We start from the raw sequence: 12,628 nt of genomic DNA, 5'->3' as shown, positions 1-12,628 counted from the left end.
GCTATGCCATGACTTGGGGTGATGTGTGTAGAATAAATATTATCACAGATCTTAACACCAAAGAAGAACAAAGCATTTCAGTTTTTAAACAAACTAACCTGGCCACCTGATCACATTGTCTCCATGCAACTATGAAGGTATACATGTTTATGGTAGAAAATAATAGAATATACAAGAAGAAATACTAAAAACAAAATTTTTAGATTTTGAAATTTTTAAAGTAAGATAATTCTAAGATAATTCAGAGAGTCTCTTGCCCGCATGCCTGGCTGTCTTCCCTGGGGAGCCCCTTGGAGGGGATGGGCTTCTGCTTCCCTCCCCGCCCCGAGCAGAGCTCAGCCAAAGACCACCGGACCTAGCTACAGCCATGCTCAAGGCCCCTCTCCACACGTTCGGACAAGCCCCACGCTTGAAGGTTCCGGCAGAGAAACCCAGGTGTGTGTAATTCTATCAATGGCCAACATCCATAGACTTAAAAGCAAGCTCCCAGAAGCAATATCTTATAAACACTTCTCCCTCTGGGAGAAACTAGCAAGCAACTGAGAGTTTCCTGCCCACATGGGACAGCCTTGCAAGCTTCCCATGGTGTATTCATATGCTAAAGCCAGTAACAAGCTGGATCTCATTCCCCAGATCCTGAAAGAGCCTCCAATGTGGCATTGGCATTGTTGGGAAGGCCAGGTGGAGAGAGGCTTCTAAAATCTCAGAAATAGGACAAATGGAGAGGTTACTGAGCCTGTTCGAGGAATGGACAATCAACGAGATTTCGTGATTCATGATTTGTGAAGATAATTCTAAAATTCTACTGCTCAGAAAAACTTCATTATGAAATTATATCTTGCAAAATATTTTCTATTCTGTGTTTTTTCTCAACATATATTACCAAATAATTCTTTACACAATATTAACTTATAGGTCAACATCACACGCTAACATGGTGACACACTAATGAATGATTTTATGATACTTCAAGAGGACAAATTTTATCTTGTTGATGATTTAGTTTTATTCATTTCAGTAAATAACACTGAAATTAACACATGCACATTTATCATTTTCTAGAAAATTTCAAAGTATAATAGGTAGCGTTGACCTTTTAGTCTTTCTGGTTTAGACTTACTGATCATTTCTGTAACCCTGGAGCTAGTTCTTCTTCATTTGCAACAGCTAAGCATTCTTGTATTTCCACTGATCCACAAAATTCTCTTGTGGATTTTCTTTACACTCTATTTACTAATGGCTCCAGATGGCCTCAATTGCGACAATTCTGCACTAATTATACGCAGAGTAGCTGTCATACATCTAAAACAGTACATACCTTCAGTGTTGGTTATTGATATTGGGTGGTTGATTTAGCTTTGGTTAATCATGTATTGGTTTATTACTTATTGGTTTAGTTTTAATCTGAAATTCCAAAACAAAAGATACTTCTTTTTAAAGCAATTTCTATCCTCATTGTATAAATAGCAATGATCTAAATAAAGACTATTTTCCAAGCAAGGGGTTGTACTATATGTGCATGAGACAGTGTGCCTATATGTGTGTGTGAGACTCTGTGTGTGTGTGTGTGTGTGTGTGTGTGTGTGTGGTGGAAATGGCAGGGGAGAGAGTAGGGTAAGAATCATGTAGCCAAATATGTTGTTAAGTCAACAGTCAAATTTAATAAAATATATTGAAATAAAGTAAACAAAATGTTAACAAAGAAAATCAATGTAAGTAGTTTACAAGAGAATACCACAAATCAAAGATTGAAGCAATAGAAATGTATCTCTTAATCTAGTGCAGGAAGTGGTGAGAGATTTTCAAAGGAAGGTTCTCAACATTTAGCAAAGATTGAAATAACTATCTTGTTAAATGCTATCTCCAATATTTCTGCTTTTGAAGTATGATGAGTCTTCTAAAACATTTTAGAGAAATCAGATTCACAGCTTAAAATAGAGTCACAGGGTCACTAATCACGACGTAATTCACAGTAAACATCAAATCGTTATTTCTTTCTTTGATCAATGAGTTCTCTAACAATAGCTAAACATTCTCAATAATCTTACGCTTCTAATTCTTCAAAAATTTTCATCATGTTATTTTGTCAATGAATGAATGAATGCCATCTGAATAAGCTGTATCAACAATATGCTTATAGAGAGGAAGGCTCAGTAACAAGAATTTCCTGCCTTACAAGCATGAGTTAGAGAGTCTGATCCCTGATACACTGAACACTTTAACTGACACTCTTTTATTTGGGATTTCCAGGAAAGCAATGAAGAGTGCTAACTCTGCCACTGCATCCAGGGCTATGTAAGCGCCACAACTAAAAGTGTGCAAAGTGATGAACACCACTGCAATGACCAGGGAGTGTGACCTAATTGAAAAATGTATGAACAACAACAGCAAACCCTGGTGAGCATTAAGACGAGGAAGTGTGCTTGCAGCACAGCTAAGAGAATGTGACATTTTTGATGATTATGTGTGCTAGGACCGCAACAACAGGTCTGCAGTTCCAGCAAGTGCCACAAGTAAATGTGTGTGAATACCCGTCATCATAATAAAAACAGAGGGGAGAGAAATAAACAATTATGTGTAATAACTTGTGTTTTTCCTTTTTGTGGAATGGGAACTATCACTTAAAACCTTGTATTACCTCAACCTGATCTTTTTGCACAGACAAAATAATTGCATTTACATTCAAAAGTTAGAGGGGTGTTCAGCTCCGTTCTCTACTAAGATTTTGTTCTCATTTTTGGACCACACCTGGCAGTATTCAGGGTTTATTCCTGGTTCTGTGCTCAGGGATCACTCCTGGTGTTGCTCACGGGACCATATGTGGTGGCAGGGTATTGAAGCCAGCTAGGCTGTGTGCAAGGCAAGTGTATTTCTGATTCAGTTTTTTTCTTGTGTACTTTTGTTGGATTACAAATTATAGTTCTAAGCATTTTAGGTTTAACATTGGTTTATCCTTTCTCCCCTCACCCCCCTTGCAGGGAGCTTAGGTTTATTGAGCTACTTCCATTAGAGTGCTCCTGAGGCAAACCCAGTTCCATCAGTAACCCCACTCTTCTGTGTTTATCTTTAACCTCTCCCTTGTGCTCTTCTTCCCTTATCTTTTAATCACTATGAGACATGAATAAACAGCCACTGATTACCAACCAGCGTGGTTGGTATCCCCTATCCCCTCCTTCGTTCATCAGCTGACCAAGTGGTGGGGGAGATGGTGATTTGGCCCCAAATGCACCCAGGGGACACTCAGGTCACCGCAGACAGGCCAGTGACCACCCACCACCAAGGAACAGCAACAGACTTTGAAGTTTATTGCATATGTATTGCTGAATCTTCCTTGTTTCAGTCAGTGATGATGACATCCTTCTCTCTTATCTCTCCCGGTTTTATTTCCAGGGAGTTTAACTTGAACCTCATATGTTTACTTACAACGACCAGAGATAAAAGTTTATAAAGCCAAGGATGACAATGAAGGTCTAGGCTGAAAGAAAAATCACACTTAACTCAAGTTTTCTCTTTATGACCATATGATTCCTTTCTGTTCTAATTCCTGGGGCACTAATGAAAAGACTTTTGTACAGTAAATGTTCTTCATATACTAGAGGTTGACCTACCATACAATTGAATCAGGTCAAAGTATTGTCTTTTGTCTTCACCATTGCTATAATTCACTCTACTTCTTTGTATGCCTTCTCCTTGAAATCCTAGTGACTTGGTTTAATTTCTTAGATTAATTTCTTAGATATTAAAATTATTTATTGATTGAGGTACTGTGATTTATAATATTTTAAATGATGGCTTTACAACACCATACCCATCACCAGAGTACCTGCTTCCTACCCACAAGGTCCCAAAGGCCTTTGCATTTCATCCCTCCCTCCCCAAACTCAGTTTTGGAAACAACTCTCCAATTCTGTTGCCTTTCGCTCTGCTGCTACCTCACTGTCACACATATGAGAAGGATCATTCTATCTCTATCCTGTTCCTTCCAAATGACTTCACCCAACATTATATTCCAGATCCATCCACATCATAGAAAATTGCATAATTGGATCCTTTCTTAGAGCTACATAGTATGCTGTTATATATCTATCCATTCTTTTGTAACTCGGCATTTGAGTTGTTTTCATATCTTGGCTAGTGCACTAAGTGCTGAAATGAACACAGGTGTGTATATATCCTTTCAAATTAATATTTTGTGTTTTGGGGATAGATGTGAAGAAGTGGCATTGCTGAGTTGTATGGGAATTCTATTCTAACCTTCTCGAGAGGTCTCCATATTGCTTTCCACAGAGGTTGAACCAGGTGACATTCTCACCAATTATCAATGAGGGTTCCTTTCTCATAACAATTCCACCAACCCTAGCTGTTTCCAGACTTCTTGGTACATGCCATTCTCACTGGGATGAAATGATATCTCATTACTGTTTGATTTGCATTTCCTTGATCACAAGTGATGAGGAACACTTCATTTCTTCATATGCCGATTGATCATCTGAACGTCTTTGTTGCTAAGTGTCTATCTGCTCTCCCCATTTTTTTTTTCCTTTTTGGGTCATGCCTGGCGATGCACAGGGGTTACTCCTGGCTTTGCACTCAGGAATTACTCCTGGCGGTGCTCAGGGGACCATATGGGATGCTGGGATTCGAATCCGGGTTGGCTGCGTGCAAGGCAAATGCCCTACCCACTATGCTATTGCTCCAGATCCCTGCTCTCTCCATTTTTGAACAGCATTGTTGAATTATTTGTTGTTGAGTTTTGTGAGTACTTTATAGATCTTGACTATTAGCCCTTTATTTGATGTGTTGTGTGCAAATGTTTTCTCCATTTAATTAGAATGTCTTTTTATTATAGCTTGAGTTTCTTTCACTGTGCAGAAGCTTTGTAATTTGATGTAATTACAATTTATTTATTTGTTTTTGCTCTATTTGCCTGAATGGTCATCTAGTGAAGACACCTCTGGAGTCAATTTTCTGGAGAGTTCTGCCTATGTTTTTGGTAAATACCAATAGGAGCTTTCGCTGTCATTGAAGGGAAATGAGTGTTCTGGTTCTTTGTTTTGTTTTAATTACTTTCTGCACTGTTTCAAAAGTTGATTCTCAACCCTTAAGTAAAAAATTTAGAAAATATTATCTTTGATTATAATATTGGTCTTTTCAAACACTCTCTATAAAAGCAAAACCAGGGCCCTACAAAGGGACAGGAAGGAAATACAAGACTACTTCCTGGGGAAAGGATCTATTTGGCCTTGGAACAGTAACTGTGGATAAAGATAGAGAGAAGCATGCTATTTTAGCAAAAGAAAGCAATAACAAAAGGAGGGATTTTCATTCTTGGGACAATTTGTAGAGGATTTACTTTTCTTCAAGAAACATGTGCTCAGTTATCAGAAGAAAAAGCTATAGATAAGGAAGGAGAATCTCATTTTCTGTTCCACTTGATGACTAAAGATGGACGGACATTTTTCCTCCAGGGATTTTTAAATTTTATAGAATGTGAATGCTAGAAAAAAATTACAGCTACCCTTGATGTAACTATTTTCCAAATATATACCAGAAAATCTTGCCCTCTGATATATAATAAAGGATTTCAAAGATTGATGAGTTGAGAAGCATTTGGCTTAGGTCTCATATTTTTAAATTTACTTTTCATGTACAAAAATCGTAGTAAGTATAAAGAGAGAAATTTGCAGGTTAAATAAAAAAAGGTTTGATTTTACTTCCTGTTGGGAAGATCTGAACCTAAATATTGATTATACTGCAGTTTATATTTTTGGTTTTCATTTATTTTTATTAAAAACACCATGATTCACAAAGTTGTTTATTATACAGTTGTTTTAGGCATGTAGTGTCACAACACTACAGTGTGACCTTTCCTCTATCAATGTCCCCATTTACCCACTTAACCCCAACCTGCCCTCTTAAGCACATAACAAATTTACTTTATATTACTTGTTCCAACAAAACATTAATAGATGGCAAATAGAATGATCAGAAAATAAATCAGTAAGAGCCAATTTGTGATTTCTATATGATTTAAAACTATGTAAACATGGAAAATAAAACCCTTAGAACAATATAATAAAATGCTTATCGTCATATACATAAGTTCTCAACTCTGAAATCTAAAGTAGATTGCATTAAATTTTATTTCATATTTGAATCTCATTATGGTAATAATCATGGCTTACCTGTCTTTAATAAAACTTCTAAAGAAATTCTGTGCTATTGAATTTTGAAGTTTATATGAACAAGATAGCACTGTAGCACTGTCATCCCGTTGTTCATCGATTTGCTCAAGGGGCACCAGTAACATCTCCATAGTGAGACTTGTTGTTGCTGTTTTTGGCATATCAAATACCCCATGCATCTGATCTGGGTTCAATCTCCAGCATCCCATATGGTCCCCTGAGCCCTCCAGGAGTGATCCCTTGAGTGCAGAGCCAGGAGAGACCCCCTCCCCCTAAAAAGCCCAACTCATCATTTATTTGGTTTCCTTGTCAGCAGGCCACCAGTTTTCAGGGATTCCCAAAAATTGTATCAGCATAAAACACCTAAATTGTTGAACAGGGATTTTTTTTATCATTAAGATACCCTTGTGGACTGGCGCGATAGCACAGCAGGTAGGGTGTTTGCCTTGCACTCGGCCGACCTGTGTTGGATTCTTCTGTCCCTCTTGGAGAGCCCAGTAAGCTACCAAGAGTATCCTGCCCACCTGTCAGAGCCTGGAAAGCTTCCCTAGGTAAGGCCTACTTATGTAACTTTTCCCCCTTTACACTTTATATAAACACTGGTTTGCCAAATTATTTATGATGACCTGTTATAGGCATTCAATATTCCAACACCAATCTCACCCCATTATCATCTTCCCTCTAGGTTATGAATAAGACAAAGACATATTTCTATATTTTAAAAAATTTAATGAACATTTTAAAAAGGTAACTCAGACTTTCATGTACATTTTACATAAAAATGTAAAACTATGAAACTTTTGGGATAGGAGAGATATACAATAGGTAGGGAGTTTGCTTTGCATGCGACTGACTCAGCTTCTATCCCGCACCCCATTTGATCCCCTCAGCACTGTCAGGAGTGATCCCCGAGTGAAAAGATGTGAATTAGCTCTGAGCACTGCCAGGTTTGTTTGTTCCCAAACAATCAAACAAACAAAAGACCTATGAAACTTAATTAAAAAGAAGGAGAAAAGGCTTATAAGGCTAGGTGAAAATTTCTTGTACTTCATGCCAGAAGTCACACACACACACACACACACATAAACATTCACACACACACATACACATGCACTCGAACGGTGGACTGAATCACTCTTCTTCTGCAAAAATTCCTATCATGGGGCCAGAGAGATGGTATAGTGGGTAGGGCATTTGCCTTGCATGTGGTCAACCTGGGTTCCATCCCCAGCATCCATAAGATTCCCCGAGCACAGCCAGTAGTAATTCCTGAGTGCAAAGCCAGGATTAGCCTATGAGTGTTGCCAGGTATGACCCAAAAAGCAAAAAAAAAGAGAAAAGAATTTAAAAAATCCCTACCATGATGAAGCTATTATGATATCCAGAACTGTGGGCAGTGGCAAAATGCGTGCCTTGCACTCATGAGACCAAATGACTCCACCCCACTCTGCTAGATGAATCTTCCTCAGGCATTCCAGTTGATCCCTGGTGTCACAACAACTGTGTGGTCCCCAGTAAACACCACAATGAAAGTGTGGGTTCTGCACAACCACATATGAGGAACCCCAGGACATTATGGCACCAATAACAACAAAGAGAAGAGAAAGGGGGAAAGAGTTTGATTATGTAATGTGTCTGAATGTGGTAGAGAAAGGCACAATGGCTGATACACTGTTAATATGCAAATTTCTATTGCTTCTTTAGAGACTTCATTGGTGATACCTACTAAATGAAAGACGCAGTATAATTTAAAAAATGATCTTGACATAATTCCTTGTCATAATTTTAATACTTTCAATAATTTATATTAATATGCTTGTTTATGCTTGCAGCATATTTAGAAGGGGATATTCATATTTGTATAATCTATAGATTGGAGATAATCTAAAATTGCAAAAATGCAAAATAAGTAAAATAAGATACAAGCACACCATGATGACATACTGGGTGGTTGTTATGCATGGAAATAAAGCAACACTCAGAATGGAATGCATAGGTTTGTCTGAAAAATAATGAGTGAATGTGTGTTTACTTGTGATAGAAATCATTGTCTCTAAGAATTATCTGTGGTACTGAGGATTAATAAGAAGCTTATTTTTACCATACCTTATTTGCATTGTGTAAAATATTATGAGTTGCATGAATTTACCATAATTAATTATCTATTTCTGTCCCAGGTAACTCCCTTAACTCTCTGAGGTTTGGAAATAGTTTTTTACTCTCCATTGCCATGTTTTTCCTTCTCTCCCTCCTAATGTCTACAAAGCCTGTGACTCTGAACTTGGTCACACTTTATCCTTATACCAGGCATAAAATTGTTTGAAGAAATAGTTTTTTAATGTATATTCCCAATTCTCTGCCAAAGGGGTTTCTAGACACACCCACACACTATTTGATTGCCCTCTTTTCAGCTCTCTAGTCCTTTAAAGGTTTCGCCTGGTGAGATTCTTGTGTATTATATAATTCATCACACTTACACCTGGGTTCAACTCTTTTATGGCGTCTGGTAGTAGTTTGGCTTTAAACTCCATTCAAGGAACAATAAAAAGGAAAATATGAGTAATAAAAGGCATTTCTGACTGCCACTTTAACCTCTTATACACTACCACAGTAAGAACACAGCAAAAAAAAAAAAAGTCCTTTCCTCAATCTTAGTCTTTTTGTAGTGATGTGAAATGGGTACTTGTGTTTGTCTTTGACCACGAGATGGCAGTAGTTCCATTTCAGTGATCCCTCAAGTGTCTTAAGTGTAAGCATAAAAGTGGCTAGAGGATTTGCTTTTTGATTGGTTGAACTGCAAACAAGAGAGGCTCTCTCCTCATTAAAGAGTATGAAATAAGACACAGAAAGAGCTTTCTGGGGGAAGAGCAGCCTTGAACTCATCATAAGTTCTGTCAAGACTGAGATATCAGAATGGACACCAGACTGCAATGTGCACTCGTGGTCTTGTGGCTTAAACTTGACTGTAAGTTGGAGTTTAAGAGATGAGAACCATTGGGCATGTTCACTGAAAACTGGGGAGAAATTATTAGATTTTAATTTTGTACTCTCCCAGCGGTTTCCTTTGAAAACTTTTCAAAATTGCTTGAGCTAAAGTTTTTGCGTGTCTTTTTTCAATTTGTTTTCCTGAGCAGGGTTACGTGCAGAAGACCGAGTGGAGCAAAGTCCTCAGACCTGGAGAATCCTGGAGGGCCAGAGTCTTGACCTCACCTGCAATTACACTGTCAGTTATTTCAGAGGCCTGTACTGGTACAGGCAAGATCCTGGGAAAGGCCCTGAATTCCTCTTCAGCCTGCTTTCAGCTGGGGATAACAAGCACAAAGATGGACTAAGAGCCACACTTTCCAAGGAAGGAAGTTCTCTGCACTTCACAGCCCCTAAACCTGAAGACTCAGCCACTTACCTCTGTGCTGTTGAGACACAGTGTTCCACAGGCACCTGTGTCCTCTACCCAAACCTGCAGCTGGGGTTCTAGGACAATGGCATAAACATTGCTCCACTTTTGCCTCCCCAGCCCTCTCTCCAAGTCATCATATAAAGGTTTATGATGTCTGCTGGGCCGAGATCACTGCCCGTTTATTCCCACATATCCTAGGAGTCCTCGCTTTGGTTGTTCATGCATCAGTCTCCTCTTTCTAAGTGCCCAGAATTTTCTTCACATCGATTCAGAAAGGAAACTAGATGACACCCTCATTCCTAGTTTGGGGCCATAAAAAAATGTCTCTCTAGGACTTGCTATTTTATCATGTGGGTTATTTTTGAACTGGAAATACAAGTGAGCTGTGGAATACAATGCAGCTGCAAGGACCGAGGAAATCATGCAATTTTATTACAACCTGGTTGGAACTGGAAGATACATTGGGTGAAGTAAGCGGAAAGAAAGACAAACACAGAATAATCTCACTTTTCTGTGGTATATAAAATAACTGAATGAATAAATGTAATGTAGCGAGAGAGGATGCTCAAACCCCGGGCCCCAGAGTTTAGGGAGGAAAAGGATAAAAATCAAGAGAGAAAGGAAGATGATGAGAAAGGGAAGTAATGGGTAGTAGGAGTCGGGTTATACTTTTGATGTAGAAGAGTGGTATAGTTGTGTGACCGAAGCACAGACCCAAAAACACTGAAAACATGAGATCGAAGCTTCTACCACTGAATTTAGTAATATACTTGTCAAGGAGAGGGATGGGAGGAGTGTAGGGACACTGGTGAAGGGAAGCTGACACTGGATTGTTACTGAAATATTATATGCCGAAAACTCAATGAAAATTAGCTTTGTAAGTCACAGTTCTCTAAACTTTTAAAAAAGTTTTCCTTTGTATTGGACCTCTGCAATATTTTTTGATAGTCTCTTCTTGATAATCATTATTTCTCTCAAAGCTGTCTATCTTTTAAAAAGGCCAAAAGTGATTATACTGTTTTCTGCATAGAAATCTTTATTGGTTCTCTACCAGCCTCAAAATAAAATCTGAATTATAATATGGTTAAAAAAAACAGCCCTGCATAACCTGTAGCTTTGGTAATACCTTAATCTTTTTGTTCTTCTACTTGAGTAGTACCATTACATAGCTACATCAATAGTAATAATAAATATTAGCATGGGAATAGGGGTGGGAGCAATAGCACAGTGGGTAGGGCCTTTGCCTTGCAAATGGCCGACCTGGGTTTCAGTCCTCCCTTCCTCACGGCAGAGCCTGGCAAGCTCTCCCTGGTGTATTCGATATGCCAAAAACAGTAACAACAAGTCTACAATGGAGACGTTACTGGTGCCCCTCGAGCAAATCAATGAGCAACAGGATGACAGTGACAATGACAGTGAACTATGAGGTCCTGTAGGCTTAAGAGAAACTTACTACTCCCAACTACTAAAAAGCGTGAAAATTGGGAGGTAGCAGTGTAGCACTATCATCCCATTATTCATTGATTTGCTCGAGCAGGCACTAGTAACGTCTCCATTGTGAGACTTATTACTGTTTTTGGCATATCAAATATGCCACGGGTAGCTTGCCAGGCTCTACTGTGCAGGCAGGATATCTCGGTAGCTTGTCAGGCTCTCAAGATTTAATATTTTCCTAGCAATAAATTTGCTATCAGAAAAGTTATCCATGTGGCAGGGCAAATATTGAATTACAGAACATCTGGCCTTTGTTTTTTGAACCACACTCTGTCACGAGACTCTTCCTTTTTCTTTGACTCCCGCCCCCCAGTTCCTTATTCCATTCCATAGCTAAGGACATATCCCCATTGTCCTTAGAGTTCTCATCCATGTAGAACCCCCACCCACACACGCAATTAAGTATTTTTGTTGTTGTTGTTGTTGTTATTGTTGTTGGTCTTGGTTTGGGGACCACGCCCAGCAGTGCTCAGAACTTACTCTTGGCTCTACGCTCATGGGTTACTCCTGATGGGCTTAGGGGACTATATGGAGTGCTAGGATTGAATCTGGGTTGGCTACAGATAAGGCAAGCACTTTATTGCTGTATTATGTCTCCAGGCCCAATTAAATGTGTTTTTATCTTCTACTAGTCTATCTGATGTTAATTCGATTATTGGACTAGCCCGAGAAGAACCTAGGGGCTAGGAGAAATTTCTACTCTACTCCCCAACTACTAAAAAGCGTGAAAATCACAACCTGCAGGGAGACCACACAGGGATGCATATCCTACTCTGAATAACTTTATTTTTGCCTATACAGTGATACACTATATCATTGTATCACGGTCATCCTATTGCTCATTGATTTGCTGGAGTGGGCACCAGCAATGTCTCCATTTGTCTCTGTAGTGTTCAGGGTCAGGGGAATGAGGCCCATTATTTTACTGTTTTTTGAATATTTGTGAGATTCGGCATCACTCTCTTCCAGGAGCTTTGTTTTATAGTCTCTGGATCTTGGCTGTTGATGAGATTACATGGCTCTGGAGGCAGTTTGTGGGTGTGACTGCCAAGCTACTGGAAAATGGGGAATCTGGGTGGAGGAGGCCCAGTCCTGATCTGAGCAGGCTTGGAGATCTCAGCCACGGGTCACGCATATCTGGGTTCCTCTGTCGGTTCCTTCATGCTCATCTGAGGCTCGTCTGAGCATGTGGAGAGTGGCTTTGAGCATGACTGCGACTGGGTTTTGGAGGTTTTTGGCTGCTGGGGCTCTGCTTGGGGCAGGGAGGGAAACTCAACCCACACCACTCCAAGGGGCTCCTGTGAAGACAGCTTGGCACAAGGGCAGGAAATTCTGCAGATAAGGCAGATTTTTGCCTTATCTCATAATAATGATTATGGTGGCAGAGAGTCTCTTGCCCGCACACCTGGCTGTCTTCCCTGGGGCCCCTTGGAGGGGATGGGCACCAGCTTCCCTCCCCACCCTGAGCAGAGCTCCTGGCGGCCGAAGACCACTGGAACCTAGCTACACCATGCTCGAGGCCCCTCTCCACACGTCCGGGCAGGCCTCACGC

General features: G+C 39.7%; 1 gene segment (V, D, J or C); it reads left to right on the top strand.

The window, feature by feature from the left end:
• Nucleotides 1–9,098: 9,098 nt before the first annotated feature.
• On the top strand, nucleotides 9,099–9,660 carry LOC129403467 (T cell receptor alpha variable 20-like). The segment is given in 2 exon segments: nucleotides 9,099–9,150; nucleotides 9,320–9,660. Coding segments are annotated over 2 exon segments (393 nt in total).
• Nucleotides 9,661–12,628: the final 2,968 nt, after the last annotated feature.

The sequence above is a fragment of the Sorex araneus genome, chromosome 3, assembly GCF_027595985.1.
Source record: "Sorex araneus isolate mSorAra2 chromosome 3, mSorAra2.pri, whole genome shotgun sequence".
NCBI classification, from domain to species: Eukaryota; Metazoa; Chordata; class Mammalia; order Eulipotyphla; family Soricidae; genus Sorex; species Sorex araneus.
Note: the sequence above shows the minus strand (reverse complement) of the source record. Positions and strands in the feature narration are given on the sequence as shown.